General features: G+C 40.4%; 1 protein-coding gene across 1 annotated transcript; it reads right to left on the bottom strand.

The window, feature by feature from the left end:
* Positions 1 to 601: 601 nt before the first annotated feature.
* LOC118776534 (neurofilament medium polypeptide-like) lies at positions 602 to 7726 on the bottom strand. Its single transcript, XM_036526906.1, has 4 exons — positions 6866 to 7726; positions 3054 to 3253; positions 2676 to 2800; positions 602 to 2510 (listed from the first exon to the last, which is right to left on the bottom strand). Exons 1-4 carry the CDS (start codon positions 7668 to 7670, stop codon positions 1112 to 1114), a joined length of 2529 nt encoding a protein of 842 aa, XP_036382799.1. The 5' UTR covers positions 7671 to 7726; the 3' UTR covers positions 602 to 1111.
* Between the last annotated feature and the right edge of the window lie 8024 nt (positions 7727 to 15750).

The following is a 15750-nucleotide window of genomic DNA, read 5'->3' as shown; positions in this document are numbered from 1 at the left end:
TTGGAAAGATCAAAACCCCTTGGTGATCAGTGTTAATTTTTTTGAACAGCCCTAATTTTTAGAATGGACATAAGCATGATGATTCATACCTCCTTGAGTCATAATGCTTCTTTTCAACTTGCCATTTGAAATATTGATGAAATTTAATTTCTGCATGCGAGCTGTGCAATGTGATTTGGGAGGCTGCTGAGCAACGCTATTCTTGGCTGCAGTGCAGCACAGAAACACTGCAATTCCACACCCTGCTTGCACTATAACAGCTTTTATATGGCATTCCAGCTTAAAAAGCACAACCTAACAGATGGACCTTGAACAGATGTACTGTAGATGTGGCCATTAACAATCTAAGGTTTCATATTTTGCAAAATCATTGCTTGCATTTATAGATCTTGAAATGGCAAGACTGGCACTTGAAATTAAAGCCAACAACATATTTCAGCCTCTGTACACAGGCTTTCTTTGTTTTATACAAGATAAAGGAGACACATGACATATTAACCTTTACTGTATTCATCTGTGTTTATTGATTTGTATTGCATAATCTCAGCAGTCTATATATTGCTCAATCAATTAACAATCAACAATCAACAATCAAGTGGGGTTACAGACAGCATATCATTGCTTGAAACTGACATAAAGTGTATTAGGTGCACAACGAGCGATTTAGAATTCCTTGCTTTTTCGTAAATGAGTCGTATATAGTTTGTAATATATTAATCTATTAATTTGTAACATATCATATCTGTCTATCTTCCATATATATCTTCCTCCATGTCACCTTTTAGATTTTTTCAGCTATGAAAGTATTTTTCACTAACATGATTTATTTTTGCCACTGTATCTCCAGCCTGTTGGATTTTTGTTAAATGCACTTAATAGTTAGGGCAGTCATCACATTCAAGTGTTATAAAAAGCATTCTGCATTCACTACAATCATATATAGAAGCAATCATAACGTGTTTTGGTTGCCTGCAAAATAAATGCTATTTGCTTGCTTTTGCCATCTAATTTGTAAAGGCTGCTCAGGTCATTTGCCCTCTCTCTCTATTTTTACCTGGAATTTATTCCCACTGCATCTTATCCTGCTCTGTTAATAATCACTGTTTAGAGTTCACTTTTTGGCTTTCTCATCTGTAGTCTTGGTCTCCTTGGTGTCAGTGCTGGATGACTTCTCAACTTTCTCAGCCTTCGTGGTCTCCTTTGTAGCTGCTTTAGGCTCCTCCTTTTTCTTCACTTCCATTTGAGGCTTCTCTTCCTTTGTGGGCTCGGGCTTCTTCTCTTCTTTCTTTGGTTCAGGTTTCTCCTCAGGGACATCCTTCTGAGCCGGTTTGCCCTCAGCCTTGGGCTTTGCCTCTGTTTTGGCTGGCTTCTCCTCTGACTTTGGAGGGGTTGGCTTCTCCTCTTCCTTCTTAGCAGAAACCGGTGCCTCTTGTGGTGTGGCTTTCGGTGAAGTCTTCTCCTCTGTGGGCTTGGGAGAAGGCTTAGGAGTCTCTGCCTTCTTGGGGGGCTCTTCTGTCTTGCTTTCCTTCTTAATATCATCTTTTTCTGTTTTCTCTACTTTCTTCACGGGCAGATCCTCTTTTGCTTTACCTTCAGACTTGTCTTCTGCCTTGGCCTTAGGCTCCTTCTCTTTGTCTTCTTTGGACAGCTGTGGTTGCTCCTTAGGTTTGTCATCCTTTTCTGGCTTGGCACTGTCTTTGGTGGCTGATGGCTTAGGCTTGTCCTCTGCAAGGGTCTTCTTCTCCTGGACAGGGGACTTGGGGCTGGGAGATTTAGACTTGTCTTCTGCAGGAGATTTGGATTCTGGGGATTTTTGGAGTGGTGATTTGGGGGCTGGAGATTTGGACTCTGGCGTTGCATGTGATGGTGATTTGGACTCTGGTGATTTTCCAGCGGGAGATTTGGATTCTGGGGATTTTTTTGCGGGAGATTTTGACTCAGGTGATTTTACAGTTGGGGATTTAGATACAGGAGATTTTGGAGGAGGGGATTTGGGTGCAGGCAATTTTGGTTCAGGTGTTTTGGCAGGTGTTTTTTCTTCCTCGGTCTTAACTGCAGGTGGTTTGTCTTGTGGTGATTTAGCAGGTGACTTGGCCTCTGGAGAGGGAGACTTCTTTTCAGTAGATGGCTCGGACTGCTTCTCCTCTTCACCTTTAGACTCTTCCTCAGGTGCCTCACCTGCCTCTTCTTCCTCTTTTTCTTTTTCAGCTCCCTCTTCCTTCTCCTCCTCAGCCTCTTCTACCCCTTCTTTTTCTTCTTCCACACCAGTCTCTTCTTCTTCCCCTTCCTCACCTTCCTCCTGCTGAACCTCACCCTCCTTCTCTCCTGCCTCCCCATCTTCTGTTACTTCCTCTGTCACTTGGGTTTCATCTGTCTGTTCCTCCAGAATTACAGTGTCAGAAATCTCCTCTGCCTTGACTTTGATGTGAGAGATCTTGGTGGTGCTGTCCATGTAAGGGTAAGGACTAATGCTTGTGATAAACCGTGTCTCCTCACCCTCTAGCAGTTTCCTGTTGGAGAGACAATACCATGACAGGGAATTGCAAAGACTTTCACAGTCATAACAAATGTCCATGTGCCACTTCTGTCTGGATCAACATTTTCTTTAATGACTTCACGTAAAGGTAAAATCTAATTGATAAGTTTAATATTTTGTACAAGGTATAGGCAATCACCTATAAGCAGCGATCTCAATATCCAGTGCCATCTTCACATTCAGGAGGTCCTGATACTCCCTCAACTGGTTAGCCATCTCCCACTTCGTGTTCTTCAGCTCATTGTCCAGCTGGTGAATTGTTTCCTATAGGAGCCACACAAACACACACAAAGAGTTTAAAAAAGTCTGCTCAATCTCATTGGCTGCTGCAAGGCAGGAAATTTAGTATGGAGTCTGACTGAAGTATGGATACAATGTAGGTTCAGCGATTAAATTGTTACCTATTCTTTGGAAGAATTCATACTCTTTGCCTTTAACTCAAAATGGGTTGTTTGTTCAGTACTTCATGTAATAGGGCAGGGCTAGGGTTGAGAGATGGAAAGGAGCCACAGCTTGCCTGTAGGGAGGAGACATCGCTGTGATGGCGGTCCTCAATATCGCATCGCTGCTTCTCCAGAGAATCCCTGGTCCCCTTCAGTGTCTCCAGTTCAATTGTGCGAGAATGCAGCTGCCGGCGGTACTCCCCAATCTCGTCCTGTGCACTTCGGATGGCCTCGGTATTGAAGTGTGCTGCTTCTGACAGCTTATCCATGCGCACTGTCAGAAGAAATGGACACCATTACAACTACACACAAACACAGAGTACCAACACGCTGTGTCCAGTTTTAGAAGGAAATGTACTCATAAATTTGAAATACTTTACTTAGAAGAATATGTTGTTAAAATTACAATTCCTTTTGTTCCGTTTGTTTCCTCAGGACGACAGCTGTAAGTTAATAATGCATACTCATATAACAATAGAACCTTTCTGTTCCTACAACTGCAGTTCCAGGTAGCATCTTACAAACTAAACATTCTTTCAAAAGCGATTTCACGAACACTTGCCATCATCATCATAAAGCTTACACTGATTTTTCTGAAAACATGTTGATGGCATATAAAAATATGTAATTTTGTTTAAACCCCCTATTAATGTTGTGGGAAAAACAACGCTGTCACCAAAAGAAAAATTAACAATTGAAAATTAGCAAATGGTTCTTTAAACCACTAGTTTAGCAGCTTGTTACAGAAGTCCTAACCAGTGCTCTTTTAGTGTCACAGCCAACAAAGGAGAAATGTCCCCCTACCCCTAAATGATCCAACACTTTTGCTACCATGCTTTACATCAGTGTTTCTCAATTCTACTACTGGAGGCCCACTGTCCTGCATATCTTCTATCTATCCTTGCTCTACCTACCTGACTGAACTCATCAGTGGCACGTTTGATTAGCTGAGCACACCTGATTTAATCGAACAGCAAGGATAGATAGAAGATATGCAGGACAGTGGGCCTCCAGGAGAGGTTTGAGAAACACTGCTTTACGTCAACTCAAATCTTACTGTTGCCTGATGTCTGAAATTTTAAACACTGACTTGCCTCCACAGCGCATGCCTTCTCAATGCTCTAATTGAGCACCTTTTTCGCACTCTAGTTATTACTGGGCTGCAATGCTTGGCTTACTGCCTGTTTTAGACGAGCTGGATTCTGCTTTTTCACTCCACACCCATATATCGACAGGCAATTCTGAACAGCCAAAATGTGTCTTATTAGTCAAGGACCCTCTTTGGAACAGCACTGTCTGGGGTTACACTCCATGCAATGACACAACATGCATTCTGTGTAGACACACACGCACACACCCACGCAGTCTCACAAGTACAAGACTTACAGAACACACCACGCATTCTACTCTCCCACAGGCATGTGCAAAAGGAATGGTGTTAAACATATGAACCATGCATAGAATATCCCCTTGTCTAAACCCCCTTGAACCACCAGGAATCACAGAAAATAACTGTCATTTTCATATTCTTTCATTTTCAGTTACGCTTTTGAATAGAATTTACCATAGAAAAAAAGTGCTATTAAATTAACCATAGTGAATTATCCCCCTTTATTTAGGCTTGATTTATTTTTGAAGGTTGCTCGTGGTAGAGATGTCGCTTCCTTGTTTGGTTGAAATTCCATTTGCTAGAGTGCCACAGAGTGTTTATATGGTTAGGTGAATTGAAAAAATATTTGCTGATGTCGCTACAAAATCCCATATGCGCACATACAGGCTTGTAACCGAGAACAGGCAAACCCACACATCGCACTGAACAATACATGCATGTACACAAACCCAACAACTACTCAAGTCCCAGTCTCACCCTGCCGCTGCCTTGAGGGAGGATGGTGCCAAGGGCTCCGTCTCCTAGTGTTTGATACAGGGACAGAAATTCATGAAAAGCTCGAATTGATTAGAAATTGGTTGAAGGAGTGTAGTATATGCAATATATGTTCTGTCAGATTCTATAGCAAGGCTTCAATGCTTTCAGGGACAATCACCGATGAAAGCACCATTGGAGGCAGCAGAGTCAAATACAGCTACGATTTTCTGCTCCCAATTCTAGGCCTTCCTTAACTCAAGATTGGTTGATGTGCACTGTGATATACATGGATTCCTATTCATTCCAGTCGAATTGTTAAGGCAAAAATAAATAACATGTTTGTGAACATGGGAAGCTGATCAGAAAACTGAGTAACCAGACAATCATTTTGACATTGTCGTTTTTGAGTCCTTATGTTATATTCTACCTCACTTGTAAGTTGCTTTGGATAAAAGTGTCTGCCAAATGAATAAATGTAAATGTAAATGCTGTTTTCAGAGTAAAAGCAAGGTTTTTAATCGCAATAGCACGCAATGAAGACTTAATTATACTGAATGCACGAACGGATGCCATCCTCTGCCGTTTAGCTAAAGCGCGACACTACCAACTGCAATTGGCTGAGTCATACTCACCTATGTATAAAATCTTAACAATATCACACCCATTTTAATGTTCACTCTTTTTACATAAATAATAATAATAAAAACACACCAGGAACGAGTACCTTCAAATTTGACCATAAGTAACTACATTTGAATTCTTATTTGCTTGACTCTTGTACCTTTTATTAAAAATGAATGACCGTACAATTCTATGGTAACATACTCAGTATTCATGGCACATGCTCTTACCCAAAGCATGAAGCGCACTATAAACCTGAACAGGATGACGTCATGAAAATGTCTGTGTCCTTAAAAAACCGCAGTGCATAGCGTGCTGCGTCTGTTGATATTTGGTGGTTGCAGCGGCGTCACTGTAGTAGGAGCTCTCCACCAGCTCGGAGCGCACCAGTGCGCTCCAAATCCGAGCAGCAGATTGCAAAGGCTCACATATTATCTAGCTCTGGCGCGCGTCTTAACGTTTGTCACATCTGCATCGATGCCATCCAAACCCCAAACGAAACAGACGTCAAAAATAGAACTACACCCTGAAGTCTTGGGACTATACACCCTGAAGTCTTGGGACTACTTTTGACTTAAGAAAAATGTGTTCTCCAAGAAAACAGGCGTCTAAATCATTTTAATGTATAACTTCCGAGGAACTTGGATCACTTAAAACATTTCAGTAACAACCAGTACAACAACCATGATAGTACATCCTACATGTCGCATTTTATGTGGGTACGTTTTAATAAATTATTGTTGATCAATTATATGTGTAGAACGAACATGTTGCCAATTTCATGGGATAAATGAAATATCTAATGATTTAATGAAATGTCACTAGTAGCCTTTCATCTCTCTGAAATATTCTTAATCTCAAAGATAAATTAACAATAAATCTATGATTATGGATGTAAGTAGAATGAACCACACATCTTACGCAAAATGGTGAAACAAAATCAATTGAACAACACAATAAACACTGAATGAACATCATGGTAGAGCTTGAAATATTCCATTCAATACATTTTCCTTTATATTGAATAGATGGGCGTAACTGCAAAATGGATTCTGAAAACTGCGGTGACAGTGCACTATTGCCACAAACGCGCTAACTGCTGTCTCTATCTACAAAAGCACACACCAGAAAGACAGGACTTACTTGGGTTCTTTCTGTCTCTTTTCCCTCTCCGGATTTTATCGTCTAAAGCTATCGTGAGTCTCACATCACTGACATTGTGATGGAGGCCGTGCCAAGTGCACAGTCATCTTTATAAATTCGACCTTGCCCCTTAATCTCGAAATAAAACCAAATTTAAGAGTTTAAGAAATCGACTGCATCCAAAAATGCAGCAGGATTATGAAAGTATCTCGCTTCAAGTGTAGCGACAGTGTGATTGGCAGAAGAGGAGCTTACCCTTAAACCATTCCTCAGCCTGAGTTGCGTATTTGGAAGCATGGCCATCCAGCTGAGCGCGGATCTCCCGCAGGGCACTGGTAACATCCGCCTTCATTGCGTCCCTCACGTCGAATGTCAGCTGGGAACCCTGAATCTGCGACAGGAGGTCCCCAACTTCTTCCTCGTGGTTCTTCTTGAGGAAAGTTGCCTCTTCTTGAAGTGACTGCAGCTTTTTATCGAGCTCCAGGCGAGCTAGACCGGACTCATCAATATACTTGGCCATGGCTCGGATTGCTGCTTCAAGTTCCTCTCTGCTCCGTGCTTCGTCATCCAGCCTTTGCTTCAGGTGCTGGATGTCCTCTTCAATATGATCTTGCTCTAGCAGCACTTGGGATTTTTCGTTGCTCAGTTGTACTACCATGCTCCGCAGATCCCCAATTTCCCGTTCATAGAGCTCCCCGATTGCCGACCTGCCGGCTTGGCTCTGCCTTAGTGCTACTGCCTCTGCTTCGAGGTTCTTATTCTGGAGCTCGAGGTGCCTCACCTTGTCAATGTAACCGGCAAAGCGGTCGTTGAGCGCTTGCAGAATTTCTTTCTCGTTTCGGGACCTCATCTCTCCGTCAAATGACTCCAGACTGTCGGTGGAGGACAGCTGGCTGTAGCCTCCTACTCCTCCGCGGCGGTAAGAGGAGGATGTGGAGCCCCGCGACCATGACTGAGAGTGGAACCCGCTTGAAGCAGTGGATCCTGACGGTTTCAAGACATTGCGCTGTGGAGCGCGATAGGCTGTGGGGCCGAATACGTTGTCAAAAGAGTAGCTCATCTCTGCTGATGAAATCAGGGGCACTGCGGCAGGAAAAGGCGCTCTACAGCCTTTTATACTGCTGGAGGGGAAAAACTCTGCAACTCAGCATGAAGAGAATAAACTCAGCCGGCCCTTCTTAAAGGAGCATCATCACATTCATGCCAGCCTCCTTTTTTGCATCTCTTTGCTAATTCATTCCAGTTACTACACGCTGCAATCAATCAGACTGTTGTGCATTCATTTGCTTCTTTAGCGTTTTAAGTGCACGGTCAACGCGAATTAATGAAGAAACAGATGTCTATGTCTACACACACACACACACACACTATATATATATATATATATATATATATATATATATATATATATATATATAATACCAGGTCATTCAGTTGATAGAAAACCTGATTAAAATTAGTCACATCAATTCATTTGAACAATAGCAAAGCGTTCATTTTTGTTTTCACCAAAAAAAAAAAAAAAAACAGATTATTTTTCGCTTATCTAGAATTATTATCAGTCTAAAAGACACAACAATACAATGAATCGCACATGTAGTGATTTGGGATTGTATTAAATTTGTAATTAGGTGACCAAGTAGCTGTTTACGGTCAAGGTATCACTCCAAACTGTAGCCTACACTTACACAATATACATGCAGTGGAGAATATGTGCTTAGTAGTTTGTTATCCTATGGAATTGGAACCTTTAGAACATTGACTGGACTTATATATTGAACAGATTTATTGGTCTCATAGGTCTAAGTAAATGACAGATTGAAAATCATTTTGTTCAAGAATAAAGGGAAAATTGTCACAAACATAAAATGTACAAACAGGACAATAACCAGCCTTTGGGAGGAAGTGATCCTTCCCAAATTGGTTGCCTCAAAGCATTGGCATCATGCACACTCCCAGAAACTTTGCAGTCAATGTTCCAAAAGATGAAAATCAAAAATGATAAAATAATTAGGTTTTTGTTGAATTGTCTCTGTGGCTTCTCTCTCCTCTCTCCAGCAGCCTCACATCCCAGCTACTTTATTCAGGATTATTTTATGATTGGATTGTCTGTAATAAAATGTGGTGCCGTTTGGGCCAGCTAAGGCCATGAATAATAGGCATATTTATAATTAATTAGTTTGTTCATTTAAGTTTGCTTTCCTACCAATATTTGTCATCCACGGTGGCTTTCAGGATGTAAGAGGGCCATCCATTTCTGTTAAGGAAATGTCTCTGTAGTCATCAGTGGGTGGTAAAATAGGAATATGTGTCCCATTAATGCACCCTATTATTTGTGGAACACCATAGTCTCGCAGAACAGGTGTACAAACGTTTAAACTGTGGATTTGTGCACACCAAACTGGTTGGCTGTGACACTATAATCCGCACAGCTGGCCAGGTTATACAGTGCTATTGCCACTCGTATGACAAGAGGTATGGGTGCACCAACAGTGACATCCTTGGGATGAATAGCAGGCACAGCATTTCACATACATTGATTCCCTTGACATACAAAAATTTCCCTCAGCTCTCCATCTGTGAACTTTGTCAAGACCAGCCCTTTCCACCAGCCGTGGGTATGTACCTTCATCCAGAATCATCTGGTTGCACAGTGTGGCAGGATTGGTACCATGCTGACCAAATATATTGCTGTTGAATCCACTTGCACTGTCGTCTTCTTCTTTTCAAAATGATGGCCAAGAGAGCAACCTGGAGGAATGCGTTTTGCAGAAGCAATAGACCCGCAGCAAAGACAAACGTGTAATAACAAAATGGCATGGTTCTTGCTGCTGTAGCTACTTCAACTAAATGAAAGTGGCGGGACAGGACAAGGATGCATGCAAATGTAGTCACTGTGCTTTTTGAAATCCATTTGACTTGCATGATGTGGATGTCTCTCCAGAGTATTTTTAAAATGCATTTTTTTTAAATCAAGGGTCTGACAATTTGCTCTGAAGCACTGGAAATTTCAGATAATATTCAATAATACCATCCAAAGTACAGTATATTACTAGTGGTGTGCAGAAAATAGCTCTGGAGGCATAAAAACCACAAAACTTCAAAGTTGCCCATGAGTAACCTAAATGTTCTAAATTAAAGCGAAGATTGTTTGAAGCATTTTTCATTACTCTACTATACATTTCATTAAATGGGAGAACAGCAAGGACATTGAAGCCCTGTTTTAGTAATGCTTGCCATGAATTCACAATCAATATGGAAAAATCTAAAAAAATTTCCCTAAATAGATAAAATATCACTATGTTAACTTAATTGAAAAACATGCCACCTAACGGGCAAAAAGCCCTCTGACCTTACTAATACACACTTGTGACATAAGACATACTACTGGCTAAGCCTCTAGAAATGTCATGGTTCAAGTTACTTCATGAAGTAATACCACCAAAAATATAATAAAAAATTATCCATTCTAACACGGAGTTGCTGACCACATATATAATGCACACAGTATTTGAACATGAATCAAAAATTGTGCAGGCTTTCGATGACTTTGCTGTCTGCACTCCCTGGTGGGGCTGCTGGAGGGACAAGCGCAAACTGAGCTATCCTGTGGTCACACGTGGAGGGCCTATTAGAGAAGCTGCTCTCAGATCAGTTTTGCAGGTTCAAGAGATGCATGAGTCAGCTCAGACCAGAGTCTATTGCCTTGTCTCTACAGGGCAAGTGAGAGACTGACTCTGGACTATCTAACAAATTGTGAACATCTCCACTTTACTACATCTTTACTACATCCACCCTTTACTTCCTCAATCAAACCTGTCCGGGGGGACATCAGTGATGACATACTTAAAAGTGGGCATGGATCATTGAACGTCATTGAACGTCATGCAAGTTGAGGTTAATAATTTGGAAAAGTCACTTTCCATATTTTCCATGTATAAAAGCCCGTTCAGCAATGGCGGTAATGACAAAATATAAAAGTGAACAGCAACAGTGCTGAATTATTTGTATTGCAAATATCTGTGGTTAATACATAATTACCAGTAAACCATAATATATACCAACACTGATGTTAGTGTTTGTGCCAATGGCAACACAGATTTGGCCTATACCCAAGCCTTTAAGTTTATAGTCTTAATACAGAAGCAAAGTTATGGTCTATGCAGTACACAAGCTAAGACACAATACAGGACCTTCTGGATCTTGATCAGATAATGACTGTAAAAATGTTAAAAGGGGACTTTACTCACTAGCCAACTCCATTGGAATTTGGGAGGCAACATTTTATGTTTGTTTAATGTGTAATGAGTAATGTAAATGTTTAGTGTAAATCATGTCCTTTTACTTTTAATCTGTAATATTGTCATTTTATATTTTCCTCTGCTAATCCACACTGGCTATGATTATGCACAAGTGGTAGTTAGCATTGTTTACATTACTCCACACAACACCACAGTCCATTGTAACACTTGGGGGGGGGGTCTGATGTCATGGTGGATTGTTGGCCTCTGTTTGGGTCCGTGAAGCTCTGTATGCCTGGTTGAGAACAAGCCTCTCCTTAAGTTCAAGATCTTTCAGTAACTGCACCACAAAATACCAGGTACTCTGACTCCCTCCCTTCATTCATTTCTTTAACAGAGTTGAGTGTAGATGTAACATCTGAGCCAGCAATAGCTACTAGCTTTACTGGTTGGATGGTTATGCCATGAGCAGGTGGGGTACAGTTGTAACTGTAAATATTTCAGACACTCAGAGTGTGCCTAATCTGCAAGTTTAGAAGTTATTGTTTTGTTCTTAATGTAATTTAGTCTGAAAGTTGCAGGAGGTACTGTAGAATGAGTCTTCTCTGCTCAGCCGGAAGTGTCCCTATTATCTTGTTTTACTGCAAGTTTGCTTTGTTATCTAACTACTTTGTTAGCTGTACGTACAATGAAGCCAGTTAACTACTGACATTATATAACTGACTACCTAGCTTCTTAATTTTATATGTTTCAATACAGCAATCTTTTAGTATCTGGTAGACAGCTCATTAATTGTGATTAAATTAGTTAGCTAGCCAGCTATCATTATATTGAATGAATGCCCACCAGCATCTTGCGAAGGAAGTCCAGCATGTCTACCACGCTGAGGTGATGGACCCAGGTTTTTCCAGGCAACTAAAATGGTGTTTATTTGTAGAAATATTTTTCAAATGCACATGGGTAATTTACATGAAATAGTTATAATTATCCACTGTGAATCCACTCCCTTATGATTATGGCTCCAACCAGCACAATCTACAGCATTCCTATATTTAAGAAGCTGATTATTACAAACTCTCAGTTTGTACAGTTAGCTAGCTTGCAAGGTAATATCATACAGCAACTTTAGAATTAATTTGCTCATAAACTAACTAATATGTATCAGTAACCTGCCTTATGGGATTTTCATTTTTGCTGGTTCATCCTCTTTCTCACTGCATGTTGAATGTAGAGCAAGTAAATAAACATTGGGTCTAACTCAGCCTCATTGCTAAGTGACTTATTATGAAGGTGAAGCCCAACACAAAGGGGCTTTCTCTTCAGTTTATTCACAGTGCTCCTCAGGTCTGGCACATGTATAACAGTAACAGGACTCATTCACATTCATAATTTATTACGACAGTCTAAATAAAGACAGATTTATAGGACTGAGTGGGGAACCTGCAACCTCGGCTTGCTGTTGCACACACATAGATTCAAGAGCTTTCTTCAAGCTTGTGTGATTTAAGGATGGCAATGAGAACAGAGGAATCACAGTAGGTGCTAAGGAGATGGTGGGACCTTTGGCAACGTATGCTGTTCTAATGGAGAGACAGGCAATTTGGTGTATGAAGGCATGATCAGCATTGTTACTGAGCAGATACAAATACAGACTAATAAATAACATATAAGCTTTTCAAAGAAGAAGTGACCATTTAAAATATCAGCTTCAAAAGGACTGCAGCAGTCATGCTGAAGACTGCAAGTGCAGGACGGTCACATCCCCCTGCCCCCACCACCACCTCTGGATGCATTTAACTGTGTCGATTTTTTGGAGAAAAGAAGAGGAAGCAGTCACCTTGATTGGACAGAGCTGGTCTGGCAGGCATTAGAGATGACTCAGCAGCATTTTAATGAAGGCCTGTATTGCATTTCCCTGTGTCGGTGAGGGACTCATTGGGGTGTGTGTATACTAAAGTGTTGACGGGGCAGCAAAAAAAGACAAATGCTCTGATTATTGGTGTAAGGTTTTTTATAGGACATATTCCATTTTGTGGGATTAAACTGGGTTCTATTAGTCGCTACTTCTGTTGCTGGCAGCCAACTACAGCTACATCACACTTATAGATTTATATGGCTTGACCATAGACCATAGGTGTGTCAGAGTAATTGTTTTCCTAATATTTCTCTGATGTCTACAGCTCATATCAATGTATACATTGATGCAGCTTGAGGTGACAGAGAGAAAGCTCAGCTGATCAGCATGTCTCATGGTTTCCTCTGCTACTAGACACCAAAAACTGACTTTTCAGCTGGAAAAAACTGACTTTTTTCTGGAATTTGCTGCCACATTAAGGGGTAGCTCAGAGTGCTCAACCCACTTCTTATGAAATTCTCCTGGTAGCACAAAAGTATAGGATGCCTTCTGGAGATCACTTGATTTTATAGTTTATCCTCCTGCATTTTAATGTCTGGGTCTATCGTTTCTAATGTAATGGTCCTGTTACATTACCAAAACATTATCAAAAACAATGTTATGTGCTATTTGTCACAATCATGGTTTCCTCCCCATTTCTTTGAATTGTTGAACAGATTTTATCTTAGCTCAGCCAAGCAGTTTATAATGTGATAAGGGATCTACTTTGTATATGAGAGCTATAGATGCGGAGGGTGTTGCAGGATCGGAATAGGCTGTAGCGGGGCATGTTGCTGAAGAGGCAGCGCCAGGACCTCCACCTGCATAACCAAGCACTTTGGAAGGAGAAGAGGCTGTGGGTTGAGAGCCAATGGCTCAAGGACTATATAGGCCGTACTGATTTTGGCTCAGAGAAATGGACTGGAGGGGAGACAGAGCAGAAGTGATTCAGACGCTGGTTGTCAAAAGTGCATAAAGAATTGATACCGGAAAGCACATTAAAAAGTGCCTTGAGTTGATTCCTAAGAACTTCTATGCTCACACGTACTTACTTAAGCATGTATATCCAATTGTATCTTTAAATTTACACAGGGTCCTAGACAATATTTGAAAGCCACATTAGTGTTTGGTGAGGTGCAAAGAATTAATTCTTTAGTGTCTGACATTTTATTAGTGTAGTGTTTTACATTTTATTAGAATTTTATTATATTTGTATTGTCAGGATGTTCTTTTTACCGAGGTTGCTTAGTTAAGCACAGAAGCTCAGTGATGATTATGTAGTGAGAGCCAGGAAGAAGAACAACGGATTCAAAAGATTGATTGAACAAAACTGTGTCTGAAGAGAGATGAATCTGATAGTGATAACATTATTTACTTCCAGGACCTGGACTTGGAAGGACATGAGATTGCATTTTTAGGATTGTTAAGCCCACAAAGAACTGCTGTCCAGATTCTTTTGGTTCACACTTCAAAGCACAACATTGCTTGTCTCTCTTTGTATATATTACGAATCATGTTTCTACTCTGGCCTTTCTTTCTGGCCTGTGTTGACACTTGTTACTTCTTTTTTGCTGGAACTTCTCCTCTGGCGCCCTCAGGTGGCTAGTCTGGCACAGGATCTCAAGATGTTCGGGGAGCTGCAGCTATACCGTGCTGGTGACATCACTGAACAGAATAAACTGAGTTTGTCCTCATATGAACTTGGTGACCTAATACAAACCTAACGGAAACTGAAGGAGATGAATGACAGCCCATGACAACATATTAACAGATATTTCAAAGACACTAAATCCTCATAGGCAAAACACCGTGGGTGAGGATGTATGTGGGATCTCACTGTTTTGAACACATTTACATGTAGATAGATATTTATATAAATACAATACAAGCTGTGTTCAGGTATTTGAGATATCCTCTTGCACTACCATTTTTCCTAGCCTCAGCAAATAAAGCTCACTTAATAAAGCCCACAGAGGGAAGTGTCATTGCAAAATTCCCATATATCTATTTAAAAGATGCTTTTGTAAAACATTGTTTTTCATTTATTTTAACATATGTAAGTGGAACAAAGCGCTCCTATTCTCTGTACTCTATGCACTCTGGGGATTGATGGATTATGAAAGCTGTATTATGCATGCAGGTAGAGAACAGGCAGTTGCAGACCCAGCTAGACACCCTGAGCTGGATACAGATAGGACTTGCCCTTGCTATTATCCATATAGAATTGTGGTTTGCAGAAGACTCTGTCAGGACCAGAGCCAAATCTATATTTTTTCTTGTAGTTTTAAAGGAGTTTCCTGCAGCTGCTGTCCCACCTTCAGATGGGCCTCTCCATCCTGGTCCATGCGATCAGAAAATTCACATTCATAAAAAGTCTGCTCAGGTGTGGAGGACACAAATAAATCCATTTTGATGGTGAAATAGGGTGTATATTAGAAATAGTATCCTCATATACAAATAAATATATGAGGATAATATCTAGAGAGACTTCCAATACAAGAGAACATCCAAGTTATATGATCAACTGTGACAGACCAGGTTAACTGCATGAAAAACACAATTAAAGCATCATAGCAAGTTAACTACTAATCCAAAACCAGACAGCCAAGAAAACAACAGGAAATCATTAAGCGGTATATTTATGAATAATACATTGAATATCTATGACTAATAAGCTGTGTATTTACATTTACATTTGCATTTATTTATTTAGCAGATGCTTTAATCCAAAGTGACTTACAAAAGTGCATACAGTGAGTTTACTAATATTCTATAATAAATTTATAAATGATTAATTCTCATTGAAAAAACAAGCTTGGTCACTGGTCTTTAATGAAATCTTGAAACCAGAAAAAGGACTAGCCTACTACAAGGTAGTAATGCAAGTAGTAATGTATATGAGAATGTTTCATGGTTGTCTGGTGTTTTTCAGAAATAAGGTGTGCTTTGAGTGTTGGAAAACTTATTTTGCTAATTGTCAAGTGTGTTATTGTCATGGTAGAGTT

Source organism: Megalops cyprinoides, chromosome 4 (assembly GCF_013368585.1).
Source record: "Megalops cyprinoides isolate fMegCyp1 chromosome 4, fMegCyp1.pri, whole genome shotgun sequence".
NCBI classification, from domain to species: Eukaryota; Metazoa; Chordata; class Actinopteri; order Elopiformes; family Megalopidae; genus Megalops; species Megalops cyprinoides.
Note: the sequence above shows the minus strand (reverse complement) of the source record. Positions and strands in the feature narration are given on the sequence as shown.

Excerpts from the sequence above, each read along its gene's own strand:
- LOC118776534 (XM_036526906.1), bottom strand. The coding sequence starts at position 7,670 with ATGAGCTACTCTTTTGACAACGTATTCGGCCCCACAGCCTATCGCGCT. Across the intron at positions 3,254-6,865 it reads GGCTGAGGAATGGTTTAAGG|TGCGCATGGATAAGCTGTCA; the intron begins GTAAGCTCCTCT and ends TTCTTCTGACAG. Across the intron at positions 2,511-2,675 it reads ATTGAGATCGCTGCTTATAG|GAAACTGCTAGAGGGTGAGG; the intron begins GTGATTGCCTAT and ends TCTCTCCAACAG.